Source organism: Streptopelia decaocto (genome assembly GCF_964273445.1).
Source record: "Streptopelia decaocto genome assembly, chromosome: 2".
In the NCBI taxonomy this organism is placed as follows: Eukaryota; Metazoa; Chordata; class Aves; order Columbiformes; family Columbidae; genus Streptopelia; species Streptopelia decaocto.
The window spans coordinates 37,434,644-37,449,798 of NC_138655.1; the positions used below are offsets into that span (position 1 = coordinate 37,434,644).

The window sequence follows — 15,155 nt, forward strand, 5'->3', positions numbered from 1 at the left end:
CAGAAGAGAGGGCCCATGTATAACATCCACCTCACCAGAGAACAATTGGACAACCTGGTCTACCTAGGTAATTTATTTTTATCTGTTAGGAAGAAAAGAGGGGCTCTCCCGGCAAATTCGGTTTATCACTCATTTCTGTTTACTGAGAAGGTGGAGGACACAGCTGCCTAATTGACATAATAACACCCATTTACATCAATTATAAATTATGTAGTTTATAGCTGTAGATACTCTCATTGCATGTAAACATTAAAGCCTAGGTAATTAACTATGCAAGGTATGCAAAAGGCTAAATCGAAGCTTTGCAATTATTTGAAAAAAAAGTTGATGCCTATTAAGTTGTTTGATTCTGAGCATCTGCCGAAGTGTTAATGCATTTCAAATACTTATGTATGGTACTGCCAAGAAAGACCCTTTTCTGAAATTAAAGTGGGATAATGTATTTAAACTGCAAATGTAATTTTTTTCACAAGCACTTTCTTTCTTTAACAAAACAAAGAGACTTCAAAAGCAGGTTTCGGTTGAGTGATGCTTCCAAATGAAATTTAAGAAAGTAAAGCTTTGCGGAGTAGAAATGGTGTTTTCAGTATTGAAAAAAGCGCCTTGATTCAAAATAGGGAGCTTTAAGGGAGATACAGATCTGGATCAGGGGTTCAGAGTGGCCATTGCCAGTGGCCATTGATCCAGGAGCTGGATAGGCCTTCAGAGCACCAGGCATTGACAAGATAAATGTTAAAATTAGCCCAAGGGAGGAGAAAGGGTGTAGCAGGTGGGAGCCTAATCTTTAAGGATCTGAAAGTCTCCATAAGTAGCATCAGTAGGGTAGATAACAGCTGAATAAAAGCTTAAATATGTAATATTCCTCTCTTTTTAAATTTCAGAAACAGTCCCCTGTTAAAACTGAGCTCACATCTATATGTTTTGGTAGCTCTTGTCTATATTTTTTGGTAGCTCTTGTCTATATTTTCTGGTAGCTCATGACCTGAACTGATGTTCCACTCTTGAAGCTGTATCAGGAGAGGGTGGTGGAGCAGTGCAGTCTCTGTGCCTGGTTTGGGTCTAAGCAATAGCTACTATTCTCCAGGACCATCCAGTTTGGCCTTTATCAAGACCCTGTGTTCAAACTTTTAATTGCAAAATTGAGTTTGATCCAGTTACTTTTTGCTAGACCGTTAATGTTAATCTTCTATAGCATGAGTCTAGTAAGTTGGTTTCATCTGGAGTCAGGGCTGTTTTGGTGCAGATTTCTCTCTAACTGATGCAGAATGCTTTTGAAGTAGGGGACGTATTGGATGACAAGGACACTTCTGAAGAATAACATGACATTCTAAGGTTTTAATGTACTTTTAAGGAACACAAGTAAAACTACTTCACATCAGAGTTAACATCCATCAAAAAATAAGAGAAAAGGAAAGTTACCAAGCATCAAGAAGATCAAGAGAGAACATGTTTTCTATTTAGAGACTGAGATGGGAATGGCAAAGAAAACAAGAAACAACACAAAAAAGGCACCCCGGAAGTGTAGGAATAAGGAAAATAAAAGCATGTACTTCACTGAAACCATCTGGTGCAAAATGGTATGAACAGTTTAAAATATTAACTGTGTCATTCCTCTGCTGCTCCTTGAAATCTTGAAGTACCTTGATAACATTTGATTTATGTGTTGAGAGGAAAGTGCCACATCCTACTTTGTAGTATTCTTGTAACACTTTTGTTAAATTTTATAATCGTGTTAAATGTAATGTGGTATGAACAGAAGCTAGATTTCAATTCTTGTGGCACTTAAGTCATAAAGGGCTGGATACTTTCCCATAAAATAATAATATAGAAAAAAAATCTGTACCATAAGAGAATTAAATTCATGCTTCAGTGGAAAGGGATGTAAATGTGTAGGAGGGACAGAGGTCCCAATTTGCATTGCTTGCCCACCAAAAATCCCCACATCGCAGGAAGGCTGGGGGCCAGCACTGCCCTTGCCCTTGCAGCTCCCCAACCCCAACCTCCAAGACTGAGCTTCTCCTCTTCCCTCTCTCCCTCTGTGCCAACCCAGGGCACAGAAAACTGGGATTTGTGTCCCTGCTCTCGAGTAAGGCAGACCAGGTGGGATTCTTGTACGTTCATCACCTTGTCATCTCATTCTCCTGTTTTAAGCGCTCTGATTCTCCGTCCTCTTTTTGGCCTACTATAACAAGAGCCTTTTTTTGGATTCCTCATGCTATGGAGAACAGGCAAGAATTGCTAAAAAGTCTTTCTCAGGAAGCAACGTTGTTGTTATGGTCAGATTCTTTGGGTTTAGGGAACAACATGGCCTGATTTACTTCTAAATTCAAAAAACAGGTATGTGATTTTTTTATTAACAAGAAAAAAAAAAAAATCAACCTTCAGCAATACTAGCAAATTTTGGCTCTGATTATTTTTTTCCTATGGCATTTCTGGGGCAGCACACTTTGTTTTGTCTACGCAAGACTCTTCCCGAAACTCAAATGCGTGTATTTGCATGCGCAGAATAACATACATTATTAGTCATTATGGCTCACAACGGAGCTCTAATATGGTAAACGACACATGAGAATGGTCTGTCAGTTTTTATGGTTATAATGGAAATGCAAAGGGTAAAGCAGAGATATACTTAGTGCATATTTAATGCTAGGCATGTTTAGTCAGTTCGTTTGTTTAATATTAGTCCATTCATTTATATGGTGAAGTATTCTTGCCCCAGGTCATTGCTGAATCCCAGATATTTCCTGCGAAAAGAGCACAGCTTGGAAATGATTTGTACACAGGAAAGGGTAGGAACCAAAAAAAACCTAATACGGAGTGTGTGGTTGTATCGCAAATGCTAAGCATTAAAAATGTTGGTTGTATTGAGAGAAATGGGTATATTTCCTGGAATGGGCTGGGCAGTACCATTTAGGTCTTAGTAAGATGCAAATGTATTTGTTTCAGATCATCGTTTGTGTTGGCACACCGTGATGCCTGTGGGTAAATGCCCCCCCCCCCAAAATATTTGCATACTTGATAGCTATTTTCCTACAATACACTCTAATAATTATAGTACCCTATTACCTGCTATGTGTTAGTGTAAAATTAACAATCCATTATGCACAATAAGTTTTATAAAACATTTACAGATAGAGATCATGTTTAATTAAAATTAACTTGCCTATGAAAGCCAAATGCACTTATGATTCGCAATGACCTTTTATTACCTGCAGTCCCTTGTTTTGGCTGGATGATTGACAGCTTGCTGTTTGGCTACCATGTTGTATTTCAGCTGACAAGACTTTTCATTTTAACTCAATTTGCCTGCCTATCACGAGCTGGTGGCAGGCCAGGCTCAAGTCACCCAGCTTTGCCTCAGCAGCTTGCTCTATTTCTCATTAGTACGCATTTATTCAGTGGAAATTGGAAGACAAATGCTTGAAGGCATGTGAACTAAGTATAGCAAATTAGGGTTTAAGGACTGAATATTTATAAGTATATTGAAACAATTTTAAAAAAAAATCTAGAATGAATTGGAAGCTAAGTGCTAGCTTTAGTATAAGAGAAATGAAGAGAGAAGTGGGAGGTTTCTAAGAATAACAATACTATGAGAGATATCTCTTTTTTTTCCCCCTCTCTCTCCCTCTAGAAAATATGTAAAATCTCTCTGACAACACCTTATCAAACAACAGCCTGGCTTCTTTATGTAGCACTCGCGCAGTGAAGTTTAGCATCTCATGTGTGTAAGAAGGGGGGGAAAAAATGAGGGTCATGTTCATTTGCTGCTTGGTTATCCCTTGGTATGCTTTAAATTGCCTTGTTTGTTCGGCACAAGCACAGAAACAGATGTTGCTCTACCATGCTGGATAATTTACTGTACCTCACGGTGCAGAATGGAAGGCCTCCCAAGCTACCCAGCTGGTCTGTCAGCAGCGATGGCTGGTGTCTGCTGAACTATGACAACTGCAAGTAAAGGCTGCAGTTTTATTGTGCAGTTGTCATTCCTCTCAATGTATAGCTTCGGCATTTGTGGAAAGCTGACTGTCTATTTTTTTAATGTGAGCCTGCGAAGCCGTATAAGCTCCATTCTCCTTTGTTGATCATAATGTGACTCATTACTTTTGTCATCTAATGATTATCGGCATGATCGCTCAGAGCGAGAGCCAAGCTCGCCTTCCACACATAACTGGTACTGGAAGGTAAAACAGATTTGTCATTTACGATCTGACCGCTAAGCCACACTTTGTGCTCCATTATTGTGATTAACTTCTGCATAAGAGATGCTGCCCAATTGTCATTCAGGATCCGGCAGCGGGCAGGGACTGCCACGCTTTCTGGGACAATGTCCGCCAATAGGATGTGACCGCATCGCTTGGGCGTTTAAACATAAACCTGCTATTTCTCAGCAGCGCTTTAATAATTTTTTTCTTTTTTTCCCCTCCTTCCCCCTTCCTCACTTGTTTTCTGGTGTTGCTATGTACGTTGCTACCATTTCCAAATGGTGGACCAGTGCGGAGTCACCGGCTTCATTTTCCGCAGGTCAAAGACAGTCTGGGAGTGGAGGCTGGACCCTTTCTTTGTACCGCGTAAAGTTTTGTTGCCAGAGCGCTGCCAGTTGAAATCTATCGTGTCAGGTGCCTTGTGGCTATCCGCAGTAGAGGCCATCTTCTGGAACCAGGGTTCTTTTCTGGCTTCGTCACCAACAAGCCGATTTGACTCTGCCTGATTATAGTAACGAAGGCAGTCCAAAAGAATATGCACAGACTCACTGTACGTCACATTGAATCACAGCGCTGGCCACACAAAGCTGACCGCAGCCTCATTTCTTTAGACAAATGCATGCTTAAGGAAAAACCTCCTGCAAGAAAGCATCCAGGGCCACTTTATTTGCTATGCATGCTGCACCAGATTTAATTTTTAGTGAAAGAACGTTTGTTATTATTTTTTTTCGGTGGCATCTACGCTGGGTAGCTACTCTCTCTAATAAACTAACCTTTTGGGTGCAGCAGTTACAGTGCCTTGGCGAGCACTTAAAGAAAGCTTATCTGATATCACAGAACATAAACGCAGACACAAATGGATTATTATGTGCAAATGAAACCCTATTTTAGGCTATTTTTCACACTGATGATTAGAAGGAATCAAGTCACATATAACAGCGCCCATACACGCTGGTGGAAAAATAGTCAGTTTTGATTACTAAGTGAGAGATGCAGACCTAGACAGGAGCTACATGCTGATATACATGCTATCAGAATGATTTATGCAAATTATGCATATTATTCCCAAAGGAATTCCTCCTCAAACTGCCAGGATAAATTGCCGGAAATTAGCCATAAAATCTGTCGTGCTAGGAGCAAAAGGTGAAGGCCACTGGGAAAGTAAGGACATTCAGCTTCTGGAGCCTTCCAGGATGTGATGGTGGAGACAGAAATCTTGCCTTCCTTAAGCCTTGAAGACCTATGTTTTGTTTTCTCTTAGCCAATTAAAAGTGTCTTTCTCTCTTAAAATTACCAGGAAAATAATGACTTGCTTTTGTTCACTCTGACCATAATAGACACTACCATTTGACAGCGTAGCACATTGGAAAGAAAATTAATACATTTTAAAATCCTCAGAATGACTATGGAATAACAAGCAAATTTTTTTTTTCTAACATATAGTCCTGCCATTACATGCAACAGCTTTTGAAAGGCAAGCTAAGTACCTCCATGAATGCTTTTGCTGGTATTTGCTTGCAACATCCAAAATATATGTAAATGTATAAAGTGTTTGTGTCTTTCGATTGCGTTGTTTCCAACATGATGCCTGAATAATGACTTTCCACCCAAAACTCGATGCTGCCTACAACCGACAGGATTTCTCAACACCATCAATGAGAATCACATCGAGAGGTTCAGCGTCGCGACTTCCCCCCTGCCCCGCGGGGTTGTTTATTGCCTCCTCCTGGTCTCTGCTTTATGTTTGGTTTGGTTTGTGGTTTGTGGTTTTTTTTTTTTTTTCCTTTAGCCTGCCCTACTAAGCCTGTCGAGATGCAGCATCTGCAACCATGTATAATTTCCAGTCATCTCCCATATTTCTGATGCTTCCCCCCCTCCGCTTTTGTTTAATCGCAGAGAGTGCTTTAAACGAGAGTTTACGAATGTGCTCGTCCTCCATGAACATTCGCATCAGCCAGGAGGATTTTGCTCTCAAGCTTGAAGGGAATCAAGAAGTCTGTTTGAGGAAAGGAGACTGGATAGCCCTTTACCCGCAGATTTTGCACATGGACCCTGAGGTCTATGAAGATCCTAAGGTAAACACTCAGCTGGTGCTACTCTTCCTACTCCAGGCACGTCGCAGCAGCCAAACCTTTTGTGATCTGTGGGTTGCATTTGTTTTTTTTTCCACTGCTCTTCCTTCTTGTGGAACAAATCTTCCTACTTTCAGATGTATTTTCTAGGGCCCTACAGGTCAAAGGATTCATGGCCTGAAGAGAGAAATATGGTGATGAGACTGACTGCGACTGCTTTCAAAGGAATTGACAATTGCGCATTGACTACCATAAACTTTAGGCTAAATGTGGGGTTTGTTTGGTAGTGGATCATTTGATACCCAAGGAGGGCTGGATAATAGAAGGTGGTTTAAATAGCAAATAATGTGGGCCATTTAGCTAAGTGCCCCCCGAAGCATCATTGACTCTCTGAAGCCCTATAATATTATAGCAGTGTCTTACTTGAGCCTTATGCTTTTTCACCTCCCTTCATAGGGATTCGCCTCTTCTTGATCAATTAGTAGAGCGTTGTGAACTTGAGACTGTAAAGCTGTTGCTCTGCAGCGAAGCTCGGAGGGTAATTGTGTCATCTCCTTATATTTTTCTCTGACGCTCAAGTTAATGAATATCAAAGACTAGAAATTAATCCACCCTGCCTCAGCCTTAATACAGCTTCAGAAGTTCACCACCTGCATGCAAATTGAATAGTCTTCATCTGCACGAGGTTGCTCCCCCAGATTGCTGTCCCCAGCCTGGGGTGCCACGGAGGAAGCACAGGGGTGGACACTGAGGCCACTAAATGCCACCTCTGCCTGGGAAGCAAGAGTTCATAGCCAATCCATTCCTCCTTCCCTTTTTCCTAAGCAAGCAGCTATCTCCCAGACATGCCAATTTGGTATTTGAGCCAAAGAAGGGAACTGGAATGTTTTTGTATGTTCATAGAACATCCATGTTAGAGGCATTGCTCCCTGAGGCTGTCCCATTTGGGAATTTAAGGATATGAGGTTGCAGAGGAAAGATGAGATTCAGGTTTCTTGTTGGTTCAGGACAGTGTCTCGTTGTGCAGAAACTCCACCAGAGTCTGTGAGAGGAGATGTGGTGCGAGTCAGAGTTAGCAGAGTAAAGTACGGTCACAGGGGTAATCACTGGAGACATGAAAATGGAAGTGACATCCAGGAGGGCCCTGCTGGCTGTCCACACCAAAAACAAAGGGTTTTAAAAAATAATCCATATATTGGCAAATAGTTGATTAATATTTCTATCCTTAAAAAGTAACAACTGACAAATAGACTTTTTCTCATTTTATTCTTAACACTTTATTTTGGAGAACATTATTGATTTGTCAAAAGTCCATCTGTTTGTTTAGGTCCTAGACAAAAAGCATCAGCGTGGAAACTGATCCCCTCCCTTATCCAATAATTGCCGGAATATATTACCATATTTCCGTTGCTTGAATATATCTGTTTAGTATCAGCTCTGCTCAGCTTTCACAGTACAGCTTTAGTTCATATATTTTATCTTTTCGATAGTGAATGAGCAATCCACACATTGCAGTACATTGATTTCAGCACACGGGCCCTCTCGAAAAGTGGGGAAATCACTGTTCTGTTTGGTTCTTAAAATATGCAGTGTGCTTTCAACAATAACTACTGAGGATCAGATAGAGATGGAGAATGAATTTTTTGAAAGGTGCAGTCTTGAGCTTGTCATGTATTTAGGGAAAACTTTCCTGGGAAAACAGGCAGCTTGATGAGATAATTTTGTAGCAAGGCTTTTCTCCTCGATACATAAATTTAAGTACAGGCTATCTTCTGCTTTGTCTAAGTGTAAGCATGTATTGTTGACCTCTTTCTCCACTTATCAAAGCCTAAATAAATGAGTCTTTTTTTGTTTTTTTTAGTGAAGTGGGTAAATGAACCCCTGAATCCTAACTTAGCTAAATTATAGAGGTCTATAAATTAACTTTGTAAATCCCATAGAGTGAAATATCGGGAAACCTTACATGGTGGCTTTCCAAACAAAGGTAAATATGAAATGTGAGAGACAGACACTTATATCAACCACAGGAGATTGTTCGGTTTTCATAATGCCCTTAGCAGGCCATCCACACAGAACTTCATCTCCTACTCTTCCTCCGTGTTTTTTTTCACCTTTTCCTCACCATCATCCACCCTGTCTCTTCCAAAGAGGCCTCATGCATGGCTGAAAGTTCCTTTATCATCAAAAATTACTCTTTATTTAGCCACAGAACTAGCTTTTAAATAAGTGCTATCCAATCCTAGGGTCTTCAACAACCTAAGCACGAGTTTGATGTCACTGTCATTGGCTCCATTCCTGCCTCACACTTGTTTTCTGCTTTTCCAGTTCCTTAGACAGCAATTTATTTTTTGTTAAAAGCAATTACAACTCTCAGACGTCTCTTAAAATGACAAAGAAAGCATAAGGTTTGGCCCAGTATGTCTATATGTGTTCGATACCACAGTTCTTAATTGCTCCAGATGCCAGGAGTGCACCTAGTGGAAACATTCCAACAAAGTGAAGAGCTCTGGACTGGCTTGTATTTTTTTTAAGCAATTGCAGTTCATATTTAGCAGAGCTTTTTTAGACCAGCAGGATTTACATTTCAGGAAGTAAATATGTTTTAAGGAAGAAATGGTATTCTGGGCTTTCATTTGTTACTGTGTTTCTTCAAACGAAGCAATAGCTTACCAGGAAAAAAAAATAATGGCATGCTTTGTTTTGGCTGGGATGTTCAAAGAGACTGAAAAGAATTATTTCTCAGTGGAAACACATATATGATCACTTTTAACTTTGTGGAAAATACAGGCCTCTGTCATTTGGGGAAACAAGCTCCTGTTCTTCAACATCCAAAATTACAGCCCCTCTGGTGCACCTTGTGCTTGTTCTTTTTCTCACAGACCACCTCCCCTCACTGTTTTTTCTTGACAGCAGGACTTGCAGTGCATGGTTTTCAGAGCCTTTAATCTTATGGGTAGATCAGTATCAGTGTATTTTTCATTGCAGTGTGGGTTTTTTTAATCAGTTGAGGTTGGTTTCTGTCTGACTGACTTGTTCCCAGGCAGCTCCAAATGGCTGCTGCTATAGCAGATGTATGCAAAGCAGGACAAATGCTAATGAGTGACCATAAGCAAGAAGTGTCTGTCATTTTTATTCAAAGCATGCAAGAGGATTTTGTACGTGGTTAATTTGCCGTTGACTGAGTGAGGATGCCAGATCTCCTTCATTCAAAAACATGAATTATCTCTAAACAGGGATCCTGCTACTGGAAAATAGTCAGAAAGATGTTCAATTTATGGAATGAAGGTTACAAGCGCAACCTCAAGCCTTACTTGAAAGCCCCCTCTTTATAGTGGTCTATCACTGACGGTCATCCTGCTTAACAGTTTCCAGAGCAAACCCTTTGAAGGTCAGATGTGGCAAATAAAACAGCAACCATCTCCAACTGAAGAGAAAATTTACCGCAAAGCATCAGGTCTGGTTTTCGAATAATCTGCACCACTGGGTGCAAAAGAAGGATAAATTTTGCTCTAGATCGCAAGAACAAGATCGGTGTGATGCATTAATTTATTCATAGGCATTTGCGGAATTTGGCAGATTATCCTTATTCATGATGTATGTACCAGACTGAGCGCATATGATGCTTTACAAGAAAATTGTCCTTCCACTAAGGTTCATTGTCCCTGCTACAAAGCAGTCAAAATCTAATTACAATCAATACAGACCAGACACTCAGTGGATGAGACATGGAAGTTGAAGGAGCTTGATGTAAAAGGGCTAAGCTAACTAAGTGGATTTAAGGAGCGTTCTTTGCAGGGAAGATAATGTGAGCTAATGAAACTTGAGGGAACCAACTAAAAAGGAGAAGCTGTCAGCTCCTTGTCTTCCTCTTTATCTTATTTTCTGGGTTTCAGAAGCGTCACTGTTGCGCAAACAAAGCAACTCATGTAGCTGCCTTGTTAGATATCACGGTCTCTCTCTCTTTCTCTTTTATTTTCAGGAGTATAAGTTTGATCGATACATAGAGAATGGCAAGAAGAAAACCACGTTCTACAAGGCAGGAAGAAAACTGAAGTATTTCCTAATGCCCTTCGGCTCTGGAATCAGCATGTGTCCAGGGAGGTTCCTCGCAATGAATGAGATGAAGATGTTTCTCTTCATACTATTGGCTCATTTCGATGTAGAACTAGTGGAAAACAAAGCTGTCAGACTTGATAACAGTCGTATGGGCCTTGGTATCCTCCTGCCAGACGCTGATATTGCCTTTCGTTACAAGCTAAGGTCCTTAAGAAAGTGAGCAGCTGCCTATATGCCTTCTACTAATCTCTGTGTTTGCTCTGTTTCCTCAGCTTTGTATTTTTCAAAATGTTTGGTTTTTCCTTTTCTACTTTTCTGTTTGTTTCTAAGGAGAAAAGCCCTTGGGCTGGAGGTAGATGTCAGATGTGAGGACATGCAACCCCAATTTGTCCTGCCTGCCTTTTGAGTAATGAGATGAGATGACGAGTTTAGCCAAGTGAATAGCCCAACATCCCTGCAAGATGAACCCCCATACTCTTGGCCATGAGTCAAATAGGATTTACAGGGAAGATGACATCAAGCTGAATCCAGGCCATTTAAATGGGAAACATGCTCAGGAGTTCTCTGTCACAGGGGTTCCCCCTTGTTGGATTGGGAGGTCCCATACACCCACCATCTGATGTAATTTCTGTATCTGCTCATAGAAGCATAATAGCGAGAAAAGGAGAACTTAATTCTAGAGGACAAAAGAATCTTCAGGGCTCATTATTCTAACTTTTTATTTACTCTGTTCCCTTTGTGGTCTTGAGAGTCTTAGCCCTTATTTGGGAGATGTGATGGAAGCTGTGTGGGGTGTTGGGGGGTGAGTTGCAAGAATGTCTTGATGGCAACACATTTCTGACTTCACTTTTATGTACTGAGGTACTGAGGGTGAATGCTTTGCTTTTCTTCTTCTTTTTTTTTTTTTTTTGCACATTGCAAAGAAGTTAAAATCTGTAGTTTTTTCCTGCAGTCATTTAAAGTCAGAAGGGAGGCTCTGTTGATTTTAATGAGCTCTGGATCAAGCCTCACTTATCTATTTTGGCTTTTGACCCAAAAAAAGTGTATTCTTCAGGGAGAAAATATATGAGACTGTTTGAAATGATTCTACCATCTCAAAAATTACCTACTGTTTGTCTCACTGTTTTGCTATACCACATCCTTGTGTTTTATTTTGATCATTTCTTGTGTTTGTTCATTTCTCCAAAAAGGCAGAAGAAGAAGAAGAGAGCTTCAATGGCAAGTGTGGTCTCTGAAACTACTTTTTAACAGTGTTTTTCTGTGCCTAAGTTATGCATAGGCAGAGTAGTGTGGCTTCTGTTTGGAAACAGATGTGTCCATCCATACATTGGAAAATAAGCTCTTCCTGGGGGCCAAAATCTGAGCAAGTGACAACCCTGGGCAGCTGCAGGAGTTATCTGTGTACTGGCTGCCCAACCTGCTGCACTGGGTGACCAGCTCTTGTTTCAAAAATAAGTTTCCTAGCACACAAGATCTGAGATTTTTAGACCCTGTCTCTGTTCCCAACCATCAGAGACTGATGAGGATTCTCATGGCTGTCCAGTCTCAATTTGCCAAGAGGATAATTGTGATGGGAGAGTAGCCATGTCTGTGGGCCTTGCCTTGTGCTCCCAAAAAATTCTCTCTTTGGGATGTGCCAGCATAAGTTCTGCCTCCACTGCCAGCAGATGAATAATGATGTTGTACCTGGAAAAGGCTTCCCCTCATACTCCCAAGTGTCCTGTCATCATTTATTGAAGTTAGACTAGAAGAAAGATGAATAATCACTGCAAGAAAAGGTTAGTTTGGGCAGCCAACCCTTGATCTATTCTGTGCCAGGGTTTCCATTTCTTCACATAACTAACCAACCAAGGAGGTGTTACCGCTGTCTGAACTTGAGTTCAGATTTGCCTTACAGGTGCTGAATGAATTGCTGGCTCATCTGGAGTTGCAGTTCATTAAAAATATCTTTTTTTCCCCCAATATTTCATTGTTTGCTATGGTTTTGTGGTGTCCTGCTTTGGCACTGTCAGAGGCAGGATGCTCAAAACAAGCACCCAGAATTCTACTTTGTGCAAAAGGCACAGAGCTCTGAAGACTTCAGCTTGACTTCACTTGTCTTTTCCCAGTGGACCATCAGAGCCACTAGCTCATTTTGAGAATATTGAGCTGAAATTTGCTGTTCTTTAATTTCGTATGTCTTTTAAAGTCATAAATTTTACCCATCTCTAAAGCACTCGATGGCCTATGAATGGAAACTTCTACGTACATACTAAGGATTAGAATTATTTATTGTTATTTGTGTAGAAGCCTGTTTAGTTATTCACTTAAACAAATACCCTAAATAAGCATCAGCATCAGTAGAAAGGCTTTCAGAGATTGGCATAGCCACATTCAAGGTCCTCTGAGGAGAAAATTGTGGTTTTGTGAGAGATATTGGATAAACATTTTCTTTTCATATATAGTATCAATAACGTCCTCAGTGCTGGAGTATGCTTACATTAAATGGGATTTGCAGTTGATTAAAAGCCTTAACTTTGCTTCAACATTTAATCAACACCAAAAGCAGATTATTGCTTTGTGCCACAGAATAAAATTTGTTTTTATGGAGAGATTCTTGTACTCAAGTTACTTACTGCTGTTGTTACTCTGTAGGAGCTATTCTCTACTCAGCCATAGCTCACAATCCAGTTTGGACATTAGAGCCTGGTTTATTGAGAGAGGAAAAGTTGATATCATTACACTGTTGACTGTATTCCATTATTGCTTAAATGTAAGATGTAAAATGTCTCATGCCATAGTTATGATAAGTCTTTCTTTGGCATCCAACTTTGAAACAAACCTGAAGCAACTGCAAAAATAACAGTAGGTATTTGTTTTAAACACAAGACTTTTTTAATAATCTTATTCTATTTTTAGGATTTTGAGTTAGAGTATCACAGGCTGCTGCATAATTTGGTAGGACATAATAAATCTGTGCCAAAAGTACATGCAAATCATTAGTAATTCCAGATTAATTGCCAATCAGTTTGTATAGTATCTATTTTGAAATTAAAAGAAGAGCTAGATTGTATTCAAAATAGCCAATTAAATCTACAGGGCATGTTCCGCTGGGGGAAAAAAAAAAAAAAAAAGTCAGAATTTCTCCCAGGAGTTGCAGGAAACCTCCATGAAGGCACTTGGAGGCCTTGCATTGGGTTTGGAGAGTACGTTTTGCACCTGCAAGAGGCCAGAGTTTTGCTGGGATAAGAGTTAGTTGCTCTTTTCACTCAGGGACCAAAATAATCAAACTTAAAGCAGCATCTGCCCAGCTTGTCCTGGAACTGTGTCCCTGGTAACTCCTGCTCCTGGTAGGTTAGTTTTGCTGGTGAGCAGTGCATCACCACCTGAGCGTACCCCAGCTGCAGAGGAAATGAGCCTCACCCTGCTGTAAAGTCACAAGTGCTAAAGCAGGACAGAGGAAGTGTAAAGCCCTTCTGGTCCACGTACTCAGCAGCTGAGGAGGTGACTTATTGAGTTAGCAGCTGAACTGACCAGGAGTGACTCGGTCTCCATGGAGAAGGGAGTGAAAAGGCCCACGGTGTCCATGTTCCTGGTCGGAAAGCCATAGCAACACAAGCAGATGCACGTGGGCCATTCCTGGAGGTCCCAGCTGGAGCCAAGCTGGCCACAGCGTGCTGTGCCGAGGAGAGCGTGTTTCATGACAGTTTTTGATGACCTGCCGCAGAACCCAGGAGCAACCAGCTCTGACGGTCTGTCACAGGGGCACTAAGATGGCAAAATCATCTAAGCAGAAATGGCTGTGCTGCTCACAAGCGTTGGGGTGCCAGTGGGGTTGTGGGGGTGAGCAGAGGAAAGCAGCCAGCCTTTGTGCTTCCTTGTCCTTCCTCTCCACTGTAGCAGGGCTTCTACCCAGCAAGCCCAACCATCCCTGCTTGGCTCATCCGCTGCACCAGCGGGCATAGGGTCAGCCAGGAAGGGTGCGCAGGTGCCCCTGGAATTTCTCTGCTGCTTCCCTGCTGACATGGTGCTCTCACTGATCGCTGTGAGATGTGACTCGGCTGGTCGGTACCAGCGTCCGACTGTACATTGTCATTGCCTATGGCTATATTGATAATATCTTCTGCTACTAAAAAAAAAAAAAAAAAAAACAAAAAAAAAACACCACCTTTTTTCTCATATAAAATAGGTTTACTAAGTCAGTATGGCCCTTTATAGCACCCAAGAAGAAAAATGAATTTGATCAACTAATGTGAATGCTAAAATGTGATTTTTTTTAATTATTATTCTTATTTTAATTTTCAGATTGTGTGTTCTCCATTTCTATACTGGCATTCAGTACTGCTATAAGCTACTGTAAAGTTTTTAAACTGTTACATTACTTAAAAGACTGTGCTAGTCTATGTATACCTGTTTGCAAATCAGATTTTCACATCTCTGCCAGTATGTCCTAATGTGCTAATATAAAACCACATAAGCGTTGTTCTTTAGTTTATGCTTTTAAGCCAGTTGCATGTCACTATTTTTATGAATAATTACTGGTTGTGAGTTTCTCTTGTGGAATTAGAAATGATCTTTTATTTCATCATTATTGAACTTTCTGACATTCAAGAGATTGTGAATTGCTTTTAATTGTGCAAACTGACATTTTGTGTATAGGTGAACAACGGTTAGGTTCTACTTTAATAGTTAATATCCATCATTAAGGCTTGTCGGTTGGATAAGGCATATTGTGAATTTCTGAGCGAGGAAATTGAAACTTCATTATTTTAGTAATCTAACATCTCAAGTGAATTTTGTATTTTAAGGACACAATAAAAATGAATATATCTATTTTAATATTGAA

General features: G+C 40.5%; 1 protein-coding gene across 3 annotated transcripts in view; it reads left to right on the top strand.

Annotated features, from left to right (window-relative positions):
* Nucleotides 1–15,155, top strand: part of CYP7B1 (cytochrome P450 family 7 subfamily B member 1) — a 126,159-nt gene extending 111,004 nt beyond the window's left edge. For all 3 annotated transcript variants that reach the window (XM_082044270.1, XM_082044271.1, XM_082044272.1), the window contains 3 exons: nt 1–67; nt 6,099–6,277; nt 10,254–15,155. The exon at nt 1–67 is cut by the window's left edge and continues 140 nt beyond it. In XM_082044270.1, coding sequence (XP_081900396.1) covers nt 1–67; nt 6,099–6,277; nt 10,254–10,550 — 543 coding nt within the window. In that variant the 3' untranslated portion in view covers nt 10,551–15,155. The remainder of the gene's footprint in view (nt 68–6,098; nt 6,278–10,253) is intronic.